Here is a 16,573-nt window from a genome sequence, read left to right as displayed (position 1 = left end):
TGTGCAACATCTTTGAGCCGTGTTAATCAAGGTAGTGGTATGAGACCTGACAATATTCCAGGTATTTTATGGACATATTACAGTAAATATATCTCAGCTACTTATCACTTTTTTAATAATGTGCTGTATTCTGGCACTGTTCCTGCTAGTTGGAAACTTGCAGACATAATTCCAATTCACAAGTGGGGCCCAATAGACAATATAAGTAACTATAGACCTATCAGTCTGTCTTCACTGGTGAGGATGAGTTTTGAGAGGAGTCTACTTTCCTTACTTGATCAAGACTTTCATGGATGTTTAATGGACCTCAACATAGGTTTAAAAAAAAGTTCTACATTCACTAATTTAATTGAATTCTATGACCCAGTGACAACTGCCTTAGATATGGGCATGTCTGTAGTGGAGGTCTGTTTTGATTTGTGTAAGGCTTTTGACAGTGTCCCTCATTCTGCTATCACTGGTGCCATGCTCAAACGCAAAGTTAATCCATACATTGTTTGCTTGGTGGCTAATTGGCTTCATTGCGGATTGCAGTGAGTAAGGATAGGAAATTTCACATCTAGCTGACTTGTGAACAAAGAGGTCTCCTAGGGCTCACTTCTAGGCCCAGTATTGTTTAACCTGATATGCTAATTATTTCCCAAGATATCTAATGCTTATATGGCCAAATATGCAAACAATATTAAACTAGGTTGTATTATTACATACAGAAAGGATATTGACCATTTCTGCACTTACATATGTTTGGTGGCTGAATGGTTGAACTTAACTGGACTAAAAGTTAACAAGGATAAATGCTCTACTTTGCATTTTGGGAAACCAATGGTTGAATATCAAATAAACTTAAGTCCCCATGAGTTATAAAAGTTGACATGATATAAGGATTTAGGTATTATATGTAATAATTTTAAGTATAGGACTAATGCCCTAAAAATTAAAGCTAAGACACTAAAAGTTACTGGCTTAATTTTTAAGAACTTTATAACAAGAAATAATTACTGTCTTTAGAGGTTGTTTATAACATATGTTTGACCTATCATTGCGTAAAATGTTGTTTTGCTCCTAGAAAAAAGGTAATCTCCTGGTTTTAGAAGGTACTCAACAAAAATTTCCAAGGTGTATCAGTACTTGTAGAGATAAATCATACCCAGCTATACTGGAAACTATAGGCCTGTTTTCAATTAGTTATAAATACCTGAGGGGTAAACTTTGTTTAGCCTACAGGGGCTTTGGAGGGGAAAAATATTGACTACTAAACACTGAACTGTTGAATGCAAGCATACTAACCACAGGTGGTTATTTTACTTGCAGAATTGAGGAATCAAGGATGGTCTTAACAGCAAACTATTTAACACGGGCATTGGTTCAACTTTGAAACATGGTTCTTTTACATATCTCATAGCCTCCTTCTTTGCAGGTATTCAAAAAATAACTTGATACCTGGCTGGTTCCCAGGGTGTATACATTCATTGAGGAGTCTGCATTCTGAATGGGCTTTGGCCTTTACATAGGAATTAAACAAGTGAACATCTGAACACTCTGAAACTGATTGCCCACAGAGAATATAATCATCTCAAAAAACTAGCAGCATGGTTTCCACAAGGGCTTTTTACTAAATGCTGTACTATTGACACTGAAAGAATTTGCTGAAAAAGAACTCAATAAAGGTACATTTATTTATGTCCTTTTTAGACCTTTCTAAGGACTCCAATGCCATCAGCTATACAGTAGTTATTAGTAGGCCATCTAATCTTGGACTACCCAATAATACCATAACTAGTTCCTTACTTTCTTACCAAATAGATAATTCAAAGTGGGCTAAGGCAAAGCACACTCCATTAAGTATATAAGCAACAAAGGAGTTTCGCAAGGCTCCACACAGGGTCCTTTATTATTCAATCTTTATGTTAATTTGTTACCTGAGCATAGTGTCTACCTATCTGTGAGCCAGTATGCAGGTGATAGCGCTCTACTATCTTCTGCTAATATCCAGTAACTACCAGGAAAGATGTGTAGGCATGTTTTTGAGTTCTTGAAAATTGTCTCAGTGATTCTCACTTCAACACGAGGAAAAACAGCTCTGCATTGTTTTGTAGCTATTAATACAACTTCACCTGCTCTCCTGTACTCTATATCAAGACCACATCTACTGAAAGCATGTATTTTACTAATAATAGTAAGTACCTAGATGTTAATTCTAGATGCTTCAGTTTTCTTCAGTGGTTAAGTTCTTCCTATGGTAAAAAATTAATAAACTATTAGGCAGTCCTTACATAGCTGGATACTGTTTCACTTATGCATTAGAAATAAAGCTGGCATCCTCATCTGTTCACCCCCTACTGTTTTATATATTTTTTATCTATACTGGTCTTGAACAGATTCACATGGTGAAACTGGAACAAAGTTCAGAATGAGCTCTGCACCTTTAATTTCACTATTATGAATGTTCACTCTCCCTAAAATGTCCATTTTTTAAGCACAGATTTAATTACTTATTATTAAATAAGCACTACTGTTTCTTCACTCAAAGGCGTCATTAGTTTCGCCACAGTTAGAAAAGCATCACGTCTCTCAGAATCTGCAGTCAGTAGGCAACCTTCTCAATGAAACCATCAGAATCCAAAACTCCTATGGCAAAATGCCCTCTTAAGGAATTTTGTGCTTTTTCTTTCAAACCACCTGCCCTCACTTATTAAAAAATCTGCAAGAACTATCCAAACCTTTAAGAAATCCTGAATAACCTCTATACTGACCTGGCCAACTGCACTATTATAGAAGAATTCAGTTGGTTTAACTCCTGCTGTTGCTTCTGCAACTCTAGTAAAATATAGCTGTCATAGCTGAATTCATTTGGTTCAACTCATTGTTTGTGTTATGTTTTGTCTAGGGCACGCTGCATTTGCTGGGATGCTGGTTTGGCTGTTTCTATGTATGTTTACCCTTACTACCAATTGTCTCACTTTTTCTGTGAAATGTATGCCTCAGTGGTCCTATACCTTCTTATCAGTCTGCACTTCTTTCACTTTTTTGGTGTAAACTTGTTGCTTCAGTGTTGTGTTTTTACCGACTATGTTAATCTCTTTCAGTATGTTGATAGGAACCTTCCACATGTTCATAGCTGATTACTAGGCTAATGGCACAAGCACACCTCTCAACCTAGAAACATCAAAAATCCGGACAAAGGCCCATGAAAAGTAGGTACAACTGACCACAAATCTGTACACTGATTAACATACTATTTGCATGCATAATTATGTAACCCTGCCCACTCCAATGAAATTGTGGGATACTAACATTCAAATGCAAATTGAAGAATAGACAAAATATTAAACACAAAATATAACCAGAACAATAATGTTCTATTTATATTTTCAGACACTTGACAAGAACATTCTTTCTGCAAATCAATATGGCATCCATCAAAGTCATGGGGCCTAAGACAGCACTCCTTTCTCACAAAAATCTGCATGATTAAGCAGGGCTAATTGAGGTGAATATGTTGGCTGAAAGCCTCTAACACCATTATGCAAACCATCTTCTTGCAGACATGGTGGTCTGTAGCACTTCTAGCAAGTCACTATGCTTATTCTCCGTTATCTGCAAGTCAGACAAATTCATGTGGGAAGGTGTTATCTCGACCCTCCCCCAAAAGATCTGCCCTTGATCTATTATTAACAGTCTTTTGCAAATGGCATGAAAGTTTCCTGTGGAACAAGAGATCTATGTAACATGCACACAATTTTACACTCTTGTTATTCCTCTAACAGCACTGCTGAAGCATCTTATTAGCGTCAGAATAGTTTAATTCATTCAAATGTATTTGAAAAAAAAATAAATAAATTAAAAAATTTTGAGAAAAAAGAATAGTTTATTTAATAAGCTCTGGATAAAGAAATCTGGTTTAAATTCAGTGCTTCTTGATAGAAGGCAATTCAATTCTGAGATAAGCCACAACAAATTTGTGGCCTAAGCTAAATTTGCCTGGATTACACCTTATTCAAAAGCTTAAGATAGACCAGTACATAAAAACAGCTTAAATTAGGACAAAGAAAAAAAAAAAAACATTAGGCCTGATCTGCAGGGTAAAGAAGTTTATGCCTCCCCTCAAGCTCACATCACCACAACTAGACAATTTCTATTACCAAGTGTCTGTGTATGTCTCCAATGTTCGTACTACACTACTAGAACAAACGCATAACAAAGTTGTTGAATTCCCATCTGCACACTAAGTTCTAATTATTGTATCTTGTTAAACAACATTCAGTGGATCGAGTTCAGCAAGCACTTTATTAATTCCAGCCTAAGAACTGCCCACATCATTAAATGTCAAAGCATCCTTTTCCACCACTTAAAGTTATGCTGAAACGGTGTAAACCATTTTGCCCCATCTGTTCCACACCTGCACGAATGTTGGTAGTGCATCTTAATGTAAATAAATGCCATATATCAAAGGTGAGACATAAAGTCAATAAATCACCACAGTAATTTCATTTTCTCAGACACTGCCTCAAAAAAGTTCAGGAACAACCTACCAGTTCACACGAAGCAGCTTTCTCAATCTGCTTCAGAAAAATCATTATGAAACTAGCACTTTACAACCATTAATATAACTGGTCCCTAGGCCTTGTGTGCAGTCCTTTTCCTTTTTATGATTATTCAGTTGCATCGCCATATCAGTTGTGTACTATGTTGTAGCTCCCCCTAAAACTGTACTTACCAACTTTCTTACTTTTTTTTTCTCTTGTTATTGTCACTCTTCAACTATTTCCTACTTACAAAAGATAAGTTTAGATACTTTGTTATTAACTGTAACTGAATCTTTCTTTAGGTGCTTATGAAATATTAATGATTACCTATCTGACAACATAAATTAATGTTCTATAATGTGATCCCCAGTTAATACACACACAACAGAAATAATGCGTGTATGTGTGTGTCTGTTACACACACACACACACACACACACACACACACACACACATATATATATATATATATATATATATGTATGCATTAATAACAAATGGAAATTACAACCCCAAAATAAGAGTTCATTGAAGAAAATGTTTTAAGTGGACTTAACCAGTTTCATGATAGAAGCAAGAAGAATCCAGATTCCAATTTCAAAACGTACAGTTACATGCCTATAGTCAAATTCCAAAACCGGGAATGCCTTCCAATGGGTTTTATTAGTGTAGTGGTGGTTCTTGCTTTGGGGTCTGCTCCTGCAACTGCAGCTTCATTATGCATGACTTCTGCAGAAGGTCCTGAGGTGGCAGACAAACTACCCGAGGACTGGGCTGTATCAGAAGATTGCAAACTACTTACACCAAAAAAGAAAAAAATGCATTAACAAACAACAAAATAAAACAGAAAGGTTCCATCCCAAGCATGAGACAACTAGTGCATTTAAACAACAATCAAAATGAGACTTAAATACAGAAGACCGCTTCCTAAAAGTTCATACTAAAAGAAACATGCTTAGCAATTAAGTAACATCAAGAACAACAAGGAGGCAGATTCTACTACTGCAGGCATTGAAAAGGGTCACTTATACGGTACAGGGAATATTCATCTTATAAAAGGATGTCTAGCTTACAGTTAAACTAATTGCCTGGGCTCAAGGATTTAACTCTTAAAACTGTACATATCGCAGACCAATACTCCCCAAAACATCATGGACCAAAACGTTAAGCCACAGTAAAATATTTCTGAAGAACCAGATAAACAGAAGAAGGGTAGCACAGGACAGCAGCAAACACTGTGTAAGGAAAACTCCTGTGAAATCATATGATAAAAGCAGGCAATCCTTTAATCATCGAACTGCATAAAGGTAAAAGGCAAACATTCCAACCCACTGTTCACACAACATAGCAAATCACAAGCTGCTGCCAATCAGAATCAGAAGTTGGCACTTTGCAGAAGTAGAACTTAAGTTTAACTTTAATTGTAATTTTTAATTTTTGTAATAAAATAGTGTGTTTAAAGTATTGGGTTTCGTAATTTGGTTTCTGGAGAAAGCCTAGTTCCGTGACATACCTAGTGGATTGCTAATTGGTTTAAATTGTAAACAGTGGCTCCACTCACTCGCTGCTATGCTGGCCTGCTGCTATTCAAATTTCTAGGTGGTAAAATTTAAACACAGTCAGAGTCTCTAATAGGCTGGCAGTCTGCCTTACGAAGCAATGTCATCACGCACACCCCTGTACATTGCTGACGTTGCAAGATACACCGGCAATGTGTGGTGATGTTAGCAATAAAGTTGTACCCCCCCAAAAAAAAAGAAAAAATGGGAATTAAAGGGGCTCCTTGGGAATTCATGGCACCCCATTAATTTGCCCTCAAAAATTATAAATACTGAGGAATTTGGTATGGCTGAGAGGTATGGTCACAACAGCCTTTACAAGCTTAGCCAAAAATACCCAGGATATGACAATATTATTTCCTAATTCCCCAGATATGGGATGCAGTAGTATCAGGATAGTGGGTCCTGGGGGGTTGGAGCCCTGAGTCATTTTACACACTGCTTCTGTCCATAAGGGACAGGGGCAGTATCCTGGGAGTGAATTTGCAGTTCCCCATCCATTTATCCAAATTCTTTTTGAAGAAAGTCAGGGATGGGATTTGATTTTCAAAGATGGGAAGTTTATTCCATAGACAAGGTAGTCTTTGGGATACAATTCTGTCTGTCCATCAAGATCTGTTAAAGTCACAAATAAGGTTCAGGTCCATGGAACTTTTAATCCTCATATAATTTTTCTTGTGAATATTAACATTTTGATCAGGGCTGGATCAGAGAATGCCTTGTAGGCCAGGCATAAGTCTTGTCTCAATAAATGGATATGTGACTGAGTAAAGGCATGTTCTGCATAACACGTGTCTTACACTTTTTACTTTTTTGTGAGAAACCTCTGGGGCCACTCCAGTTGGTTTACATGCCTGGTTAGGTACGTGCAGAAGGGAGCATTTTTTTCAATTATGGGCCTGATGACGGCTGAGTACAATGGCACTATGACCTCCTTTGATCTTGATGCCATCCTTTTATTTATAAGTTGAACCACACAGAAGAACTTCCTCACTTCTGTAGGTACTGGGTAATCAAAAGTTAGGTTATTATATATCTGTGTTCCTAGGTCCCTCACCACTGCGTCTACTTTTAGGGATGCACTGTCAATATTATAATTTGCAGGGATATCTGCCTTATTGAAGGGGATAATTATGCATTTTTAAGGATTTAGTCTCAGACTGTGGTTTTGGCACCAGTCGCTTTTCATTTTTAGGACCATTTGTAAGATGTTAACATCATTTCGGGTTTAAATTATTGTTCCCAGCTTACAGTTGTCCGCAAACTTGGTGAGCCAGAGACCCCCAACATTGACCTTTACTTCAGAGAACTAGATACCGAACAGAAGGGGTCCCAACACTGATACCTGTGGAACACCACTAGTAACAGGTTTATTATCAGAAGTTGATTCACCTATTCAGACAACATATGTCCTGTCAGTGAGCCAGTTGGCTATCCGTCTGCTGTATGGGCATATTTCTAACTCAGTAAGTTTATCTGTGATCCTTGACTGGGGAATTGTGTCTAAAGCTTTGGCCAGGTCAAGACAAGTGGTGTGTACCATCTACCCTCATCCATGGCCCTGGTGACTTTCTTGAAGAAATCTACCAGACTGAGCAGGCAAGACCTCCCTGTGATAAAGCCAAATTGGGTCTGGCCCAGTGTTTAGAGAGTTTCTGTTGTTATTGATCAGATCCAAGATAATTTTCTCCATGGCCTTGCAAATAAGTCTGGTCTTATGGGTCTGTAGTTCTTAGGACTCATAGGTTGGTACTAGGCTATCGGCCCTAGGGCCTATACAAGCCTAGCCATAACATTTCCCTGGCTATTTCTTCCCACACTATTTACTTCCCTGGACCCCTGTCTAGCAGGGTGACTGACATGATCCCCGGGGTGAATTTCCTTTCTCCCATCCAATCGGCAAGGTTCTTTTGAAGAGGGCCAATGAGGCACTCTGCTTGACATGTATGGGCAGTCTATTCCAGAGTATGGGGAGTCTCTGGGTCAGGAACCTATCCCTCCAGCATGTTTTCTTTATTCTGATGACAAGGTTTAGATCCCTGGAGCGTGTGATTCTGAGGGATTGGGATTTCTTTAAGTGTGTCATGTCCAGCAGCTCTGGGTTTGACATGGCCTTGTATGTTAAGCAGAGATCACCTCTGAGTAGACGATATGCAACAGAATATTGCTGGAGTTTTTCAGTTGATAGCCCCCCCCCCCCCCCCCATTGTGCAGACAGACGACTATTGCATTCTTCCATTCCTCTGGATAAAAGCCCCAGCCAGAGGCTGTGGTTAATGAGGGTTTCTAGTAGCCCTGATAAATTCTATTTTACGCTATTTAAGAAGCATTCTGGAATGCTGTTGGGACCTGTGGAGGCTGTGTTTTTGGCTTTAGTCAGCACAGTAAAGACCTGTTCCCCTGTATTGACTAGTGGGGGGATGGTGGTAGGTACTTCTTTGGGTGTGGTAGGAGGTGATGGATTGGGGACAAGTTTGAACTTTACTTGTCAGCCAGCAGGTTTGATATAGTTTCAGGCTGGGTGTGAGTGTTACCATTCATGATTAACTCAGCAAATTACTGTACATTTCTTCTGAGGGTTATGAACATAATTAAAAAAGCTTCATCATTATCTTTCACCTGGAAGGCTATCTTTGCCTCATAGTTTGCTTTGACAGATTTGACCAGCTTTTTAATTTGTTTGTTTAGACTGGTGAGTGTCTTTTTGCACTGTTTTGTCTGTTCCTTCTTGGCTTTGAAGAAAATTTTTTTCCTTTTGTTGAATAGCCTATTTATACTATTGGTCCATCAGGACTGTTTTTTTTTTTTTGCCAGTAATCATAGGTTTGACTCAAACAGGTACTGCATCATCTATGCAGCTATGAATGTGGTTATACAGTGCTTTTGTGTACGGCTCAGAGTAAGTGTCACTGTCATCTGCTCGGAGGGGCTTGGAAGTTTAATAAGCTGTCACTTAGTTTGAGATAATTGGCCTTGGCAAAGTTCTTAACAGGGTTGGAGTTTGAAGGGCATTTTAGGTTAGTTTTAATACTAAAGGAGATCATTTTGTGGTCAGATATTATTAGTGCATGGGAGGGAGCAGCATCCCCCCATTTTCCTGAGTACAAGGTCTGGGATATTTGTACCTCTAGTTGTGGTGCTACCTAGTTGCTCTTTTTAATTTCTCCAAATCTTTTATATTTCTAATATCATGACGGAAATGGACCCCATTCCTAAGTCAAAGTAAGATTAAAGTTCATGTAATTAGTATTGTTTCAAGCTTTGATGTCAGCCAAAAGTGCTCTTCGCAGCACCCACAATGTGCCCAGTAATGACCCCTCCTGCAATTCGTATGGAGTAACATGTATTGGTACGATATCTAAATATGATTACAGATTCTTTTTTATAAGACCCATTGCTCCTGTTACTATTGGAACTGTCTGGGTATCTTTCTTCCACATTGCTCTCATTTCTGCCTGCAAATCCTGATATTTTATGACTTTGTGTATCTCTGTACTCAAGACACTGTAGTCACTGGGTGTGGAGATTTCTACTTTTGTCTTCTTTTCATGGACCACTGTATCTGGTTTTCTAGCATCTGTCTTTTGGACTGTTAGTAATGAATGATCCCATGTGATGTAGACTTCATTTTCTATGATGCTTTGTGGCTCATGTTTCCAGTGTTTTTCAGCCACTTCAGTACCATAATGTTTGCACAATCCCCAATGCAACAGTCTTGCTACATTATTATGCCTTTCAGGATACAGTCCCTCTGCCGTTAGTATGTCACAACCAGCAATGAGGTGTGCAAATGTTTCCATTTCGGTTTTACAAAAGCTACATTTGTCTACTTCCCCCACATGTTCAGTGGACTTTGTAAACCAGTGTGTATGCAGCTTACTATCTTGGGCTGCCAATATTGACCTTTCATCTATTGGTTTGAATTCTTCTCTCCTCAATCATTCCTGCATTCATTCCTGATTAACATGAGGTTCTTCCAGAAGTTTTCTACACCTGCAACTATATTTATGCATTTTCCACATTGCTCGCCATCTCATCTGGTCCTTCACCTTATATTATTTCTTTTGTTTTTGGCACATTCAGTTGATGCCTGATTTTTATCTACTTCTGGTTTGATTTCCATTCCTGCTTGACACCTATATGCTTCTGCTAGATTAAGCAGGGAAGTCATCTTAGATTTACTCTCACTGCGTTTCAAAACTTTTGCTACATTTGGGTCTTGTGAGGTCAGCATATATGTGTGGAGTCCCACAACTGCAGATCTATCCATATAATCGATTTCAAGGAGGCCCATCCCTCCTTCATAACAGGGAATATATAATCTTAGTATGTACTGATTTTTATAAATCATTTGGTAAGCATGAAGCATCCTTCTTGTTTTCCTATCTAATCTGTCCAATATGTTTTGGGACCGGTCAATCACTCCAAAACTGTAAGTTAGGACAAGAAGAGCAAATTGGTTTATAGCTTGGATTTAGTTCCTAGATGTCAGTGCTGTTTTCAGGATTAATTTAAGTCTTCTGAAGTATTCTTTACTAAGTTTTATTCACATTTGTTCATGTTTGATTGTTGATCCTTCATCAATTCTCAAATATTTATATACTCCTCTTTCTTAAGTTCTTTTCTATCACATTCTTGTTCCAAACTGATGTTTTCCTGGTGTTGCAGTTTTCTGCTTTAAAGGTTGCTTTTGCACATTTATCAACACCAAATGACATTCTTGTATCATCTGAAAAAGTTTTGACAACTTGCAGTTGTCCTTTCAGTTCCTTATCTGATGAGCTCTACAGTTTTAAATCAGGGTATATATTAAATTAGGTGGGAGGATGGCATAATCGTTAAGGTGTTTACCTGGCAAATACAAGGTGCAGGGTTTGATTCTTACATGGGGTAAATGGCTAGGCTTAAAATGGCCCACAAGGGGCAATTTGCCTAGTACTAAACTGTGAACCTATGAACCTAAATTAGTGAACGCTTAAAAAAGTGAACACTGATTTATCGACCCCATGTAAATGAAAGCTTACAATCCCAAACACTCGGGAACAGTGATTCTTTCCACAAAAAGATAAATAAAAACTTCAAAACATTACATAAAGTGGGGGGCTATGCCCCCCACACACCCCTACTTAAATATACCAACTCCGAGATCACACTACAGTGACGAAGACAACAAAGTAATGGAGGTGGCCAAGCGATTTCTTTCCCAGGGAAAGAAATTGCTTATATGCCGTTTTGCTATTTTGCTGTTTCGTGCTTTCACATTCGATCAAGATGCATTCAAAGGATTGTGTCTTCAATTATATAATAGGAACCCTTAAATCATCGACAAAGAGAAGATGAGAAGTCTTTACACTTTGTTGTTTTCTAGGAGCCAAATTATAGTCATGGCCTAAGCTGTTAAGTAGACAGCTTAATGGGTTAAGGGCATTTTTCCTCTTTTTACAGTTCTCCACTATGACTTTTTTTTAACAAATTATCCTTTGTTCATACGACTTTCTTCTATTGCCCTTTAATTCTACTGCCATAATTGAGTTTTCTTCTAAATGACTATAAACTCTGTCGGCATCAATTGCCATGTGTAGTTTATATGCATAGGAAGGCAAGTTATTGGTCTATAACTTTTAGGATAACTTACAGATTCACTGTTAAGTTGGAGCATTCTTTTCCTGTTGTTAACCAGGCTGATGTGTCTATTCAGGGTGCACATATAAATAGTTCTTACTCATGGCTAAATCTTCATGTAAATGTGTTAATACTTTTAGCCAGAAGTTAGGTACTGCCTCTGAGCCTGGGGTTTTCCATTTAGAGGCTTTTTTTAACTTTGTTTCAGTCTCTCTGTCTGTTGCTTCATCCCATTTCATATCATGTACCTTTGAACAATGTATTCTTTCCTTAACAACTTCTATCCATTTAGCATCTTTGTTATGTTCCACAGGATCTTCATAGATACGTCTCCAAAATGTATCTATTTCTTCTTTTTTGGCACTCTTTCAATTCCTTTTACCTTATTTCCCAATTCTCTATAAAACCTTGTTGGGTCATCATTAAATTGCCTATTTTGTAATTTTCCTTTGTATTTATTTTATTATCTTCTAAGTTTTTCCACCTGTGCTGAAATTATTAGTTTATTTGCGATAGTGCATGATAGATCCTGGTCTGTTCTCATACTGCACATTGCTTTTATCACATCTATCTTTTTTAGTATTTTTGTTGATCTGTTCCCTCTTCTATACTCTTCTAACAGTGACACTTCTTGTCTTAATTGCTTTATAGTTTTCTCTATTTGATACTTCCATGATGGTATTCGATTTCTCCCCTTCGTTTCCCTCACTACCCTGTGTTCTTGTGGTACAACTTTATCAGTTATTAATTTAGCTGCACAGTAATATATCCTGTTTACTTCTGTTATATTGCATGGGTCTCTATGAACAGTCCTAATTACTGTGTTTATTTGTTTTATTAGACTTCTGACTTTTTGGGTTTTTATTAACCTTCTGCACTCTATTTCTTTCACTGATCTTCATATATCTGTCTGTGTCGATTAAATCAAGCAACTCTTCTCTTATCTCATTCTCTTCCAAACTGGGGGCACATCCTTCATTTTCCACTTCCTGCAAACATTCTATAGAAGGCTCTATAACATCTTTCTGTGGCACACTGTCTTCAATTTCATCCTGTGCCATCTGTTGCTCTGTCATATGGGAACTCGCTGGCCTGTCACTCCTAAGCATTAACTGCGTCAGAGTTTTCACAGTTTCCTGTTCCTTCCCTTGCTGTCTAATTTCAAGTGAACGTTTATATTGATTTCTTGTGGAAGGCACCAAATTATATCCATATGGCACCTGACCAATTGCTTCCTGTTCCACTAGTTTCACCTTAATTTGGATATTCATTACTCTATTATGTTGTGGTGCTTTCTGAATTAGTTTTTCTACACTGAATCCTTCACTTTGCAGGTACCCCATAACCCCAGTTTCTATTCCTTTAACTTTTCCATTACTAATCTCCTTTTTTACTTTTCCTCTTTTTTTTTGCTCCAGAGTGTTTGCATTGATGAAGTTGAAAAATCTCGGAGCAAGTGAGTTATGGGTTGTATAAATCTCCTAGGAAGGGGTAGTTAATGTCACCCATAAGTATAATGTTAGACTGAATGTTAACAAATTACAGTAGGTTTAGGTTAGAGGTGTGGTTGTGCACTTGTATATCCTGGAACTTTTCTCCCTAGTTCCCATTGAAAATGGGCTACAGTCTAAATAGATATTCCAGTCTTCACAACATAAACAAATAAACAAATGAAAGAGACTGAAAGATAGTGAATATGCCATCACCGAATGTGCCCTCTACAAAAAAATTGCATACACCAGAGGCATATATAGGGTCAGCTAGATTATCAGATGGACTTGACAGACATACAGCCATTGCTCATTGGTAGTTTTGGATGTTAGCATGCATGTCGGCATTTGGACACGGCAAGTGTCTTTGTATAAAGATGGATATCTGGATTTGTGAGTAGTAGGTCTCTACTATGTTCTGTAGCTGTATAAACGCTGAACAAATTATGGGGCTGTAACACAAACTATTACATATGCCCTCTCAAAATAAGGACTTTTCTTAGCACTTCACAAAATATATACACTAAAAATTATGTAATATGATTTGGATAAAACAAAAATGAAAGTATTTTGTAAAACCAACACAGAAATGTACCTGATTGTATGACTGCAGCACTGAAGACTTGAGTTTTAAGTTCATGTAAGTGACAGGAGCAGCTGGAGCATTTGAGGTCTATGACACAAATGTTTTTTTTTTAATGAATAGGCATTGGTTATATATATTTACTTATTTGCTGCTGCTCAGTGTAATTGTTTAATACAGGCAATTATTTAACTATTTTTTTCTGTTACAGTGCAGCAATAATTATTTTACATTAAAGGTAATTAACAGTGATTATCAATAAATCCAGTAATATTTTTTCTTTTAGTTTTCAGGGATTGACCTCCACTGTTCTCATCAAAGTATTCTAAAAGAAAAATTCGCAATAATGAAGCCATACCAAGCACTACTAATGTGGGCACGGTATAAGTATGGCATCACTGGATCCATAAAATATTACACTGAAATGGAATATGCCAAAGAATTAACATTTCATTTAAGAAAAGGTAAGGACATAGTACATCTGGGGATTTCTTTTTCCATACTTTGTGTGTGCCTCATTTCTGCCTTTGTGTGAATGTGTCTTACCCATTCATCATTAATATTACTCAATATCCATCCCTAACTAGTTTATAGTTTTATTGGGGAGTGCTATTTAAAATTACTTCTAACCAAGGCCGGATCCAACACAAGGTGATCCAGGCAGCTGCCTAGGGCCCAGTTTTGTCTGGGGGGGGCTAACTCTTCTGAGTCCTAATTGATTACCTGGGTCCACTTGGCTGCTCAGCTGCTGCATTTTGACATGCAACAAATCCAGTTTCTTCTTTTTCATTAATTTCAATGTAGAGCTATTGAGTGTCAAGGACTTCCTGAAGTTTTTTCCTATTCAAATTTCACCTGTAGTGCACAGACATTTTTGGAAAAGTAATTATTGTGCTGAAGACAAAGACACACTAATTCTGGTAAATAATTATGCAGTGTAATGGGATACCAGTGTGTGTGTGCATGTGCATATATGTGCGTGTGTCTGTGTTTATGTGAATCTGTATATGCATGTTTGTGGGAGTATCTGTCTGTTGTGGTAAATCACTGAAAATTATAGTCCGTCAATAATGCCAGTCATTACCTGTCCCTAATTTTGCATAAAGTCTCTGATTTTCCCTTGTATTTATGTCTCGTCCCTCATTAACTTCAGCTTCTGGTAAATCTGTGAAGATTACAGTTAGTAAATAATGCCAGTCATTAGAGTGTCATAGTTCTTATTTTTCAGAAAATGCATGATGCAAAACCTGTTGTTCTGTTAACTTTTTAACTGAATTAGAGTTGTGTGGCACTTAAGCCGCTCAGTTTTTAATGAACTGCTTTGTGTAGTCAGAAGTATTGGGTTTGATCTTACTCTTTGAATAAGTCACTTAATGAGACAGTGCTTTCATGTTACCACTGAAAATGACCCTTTATCTAGTAGGTTTACCCAGTTTACGAACAGATAAACTAAAATAAAAATATTTAAAAATTGTCCCTTTTGGGCCTTTGTCTCCTGATTATTGCTGGTTATGTCCAGAATCCTTGAGCAAAGAAGTTAAGAGGTATTTTGGTCTACTCCTTATAAAAGTTGTGTTTTTCTAGCAAATTGTTGGAGACTGCAGTCAATAAATAATGACAGACACATGTTTCAGACTTTGTATCCCTCAGAAAATGCCAGCCAATGCAAAGCTTGTTATTCTAGTATCTTTCTAAGTTCTGATTCTTAAGCTAGGAAGTTGAGTGGTCAGAGGGGAGTTGCAATGGATTGCATTGTATAAATCTAACAGCAGGGAGATAAAACATATTTCCTGGACAATAATTATGCCTTTTCTTTATTCACTTGATCTCAATCAAATATCTAAGGTATACAGTTATCATATAAGGGTGTAATTGATGGTCACAGGTGCATGCGGGTATGTGTGCATAGAGGACATAGTTCTCAAATGTCCCTGATTTTCCTACTTTTTGTAGTTTATTCCTTGTAACGCGTGTGGCTTTCTGGTATGGTGGTGTGTACTGCAGTCAATAATTAGGACAAACATGAGTTTTAGACTTCATACCCTTCAAATAAATATTGGTAATGCAAAAGCTGCTATACTAGCAATTTTGTAAGTATACAACAGCAGATTTTAAATAATTGCTGTTGTAAGTATACAACATTAATATTTAAAATCTGTTCCTGATTTTGGGTCTTGGTTTCTGGTTCTTGAACTAAGAGGTAGGGGAGAGCATGAGGGTGCAATGGGCTGCACTGTATGGTTCTCACAGCAGCAAGCTGAAATACACTTGTTTTTCATTACGTATTTGTTCATTCATATGATCACAGGCAGCCACCTGTGGTGTTTTCTGCCCCTGAATGAGAGGCTGCAATTTATGATCATGTGTGTATGTGTGTGTGTGTGTGTGTGTGTGTGTGTGTGTGTGTGTGTGTGTGTGTGTGTGTATAAATACATGGCTCCTGCATCCCAGAGTAGTTAATGAGTTATGATTCAAAGGAAGGAATCAATTGCAGAAAGCATGAGCATGATGATGGGCTTTGTTTTCCTGAACCACACCATGCAGTATTACAGCAAAAAAAAAAATAATAAAATAAATATGATTTTGTTAATCTATTCAGTTTGCTTCACATTGATGCTAGCTTCTAAATGCATGTTCCCAATCTATAACTTACTCTTAACCTCTGCCAGGAAAAATGGCCTACATATCATTAACACTGATCTTTGCAGTGACTGACTCATGTCTGTCCCGCAGGTTCCGGCGTGTAGATCGCAAGATGAATGCCCGCGAGCTACAATGCCAAAACTAGAAGGC

At 37.6% G+C, this 16,573-nt stretch overlaps 2 protein-coding genes across 6 annotated transcripts in view; one reads left to right on the top strand and one right to left on the bottom strand.

The window, feature by feature from the left end:
- LOC122817037 (transient receptor potential cation channel subfamily C member 4 associated protein) overlaps positions 1–16,573 on the bottom strand; it is a gene marked incomplete in the record, with an annotated part of 2,826,501 nt that overhangs the window by 1,796,333 nt on the left and 1,013,595 nt on the right.
- ENG (endoglin) overlaps positions 1–16,573 on the top strand; it is a 730,651-nt gene that overhangs the window by 332,207 nt on the left and 381,871 nt on the right. For all 5 annotated transcript variants that reach the window (XM_044090171.1, XM_044090170.1, XM_044090172.1 and 2 more), the window contains exon 5: positions 14,067–14,244. In XM_044090171.1, coding sequence (XP_043946106.1) covers positions 14,067–14,244 — 178 coding nt within the window. The remainder of the gene's footprint in view (positions 1–14,066; positions 14,245–16,573) is intronic.

Source organism: Protopterus annectens, chromosome 12.part0, assembly GCF_019279795.1.
Source record: "Protopterus annectens isolate FY-2018-M chromosome 12.part0, PAN1.0, whole genome shotgun sequence".
NCBI classification, from domain to species: Eukaryota; Metazoa; Chordata; order Ceratodontiformes; family Protopteridae; genus Protopterus; species Protopterus annectens.
Note: the sequence above shows the minus strand (reverse complement) of the source record. Positions and strands in the feature narration are given on the sequence as shown.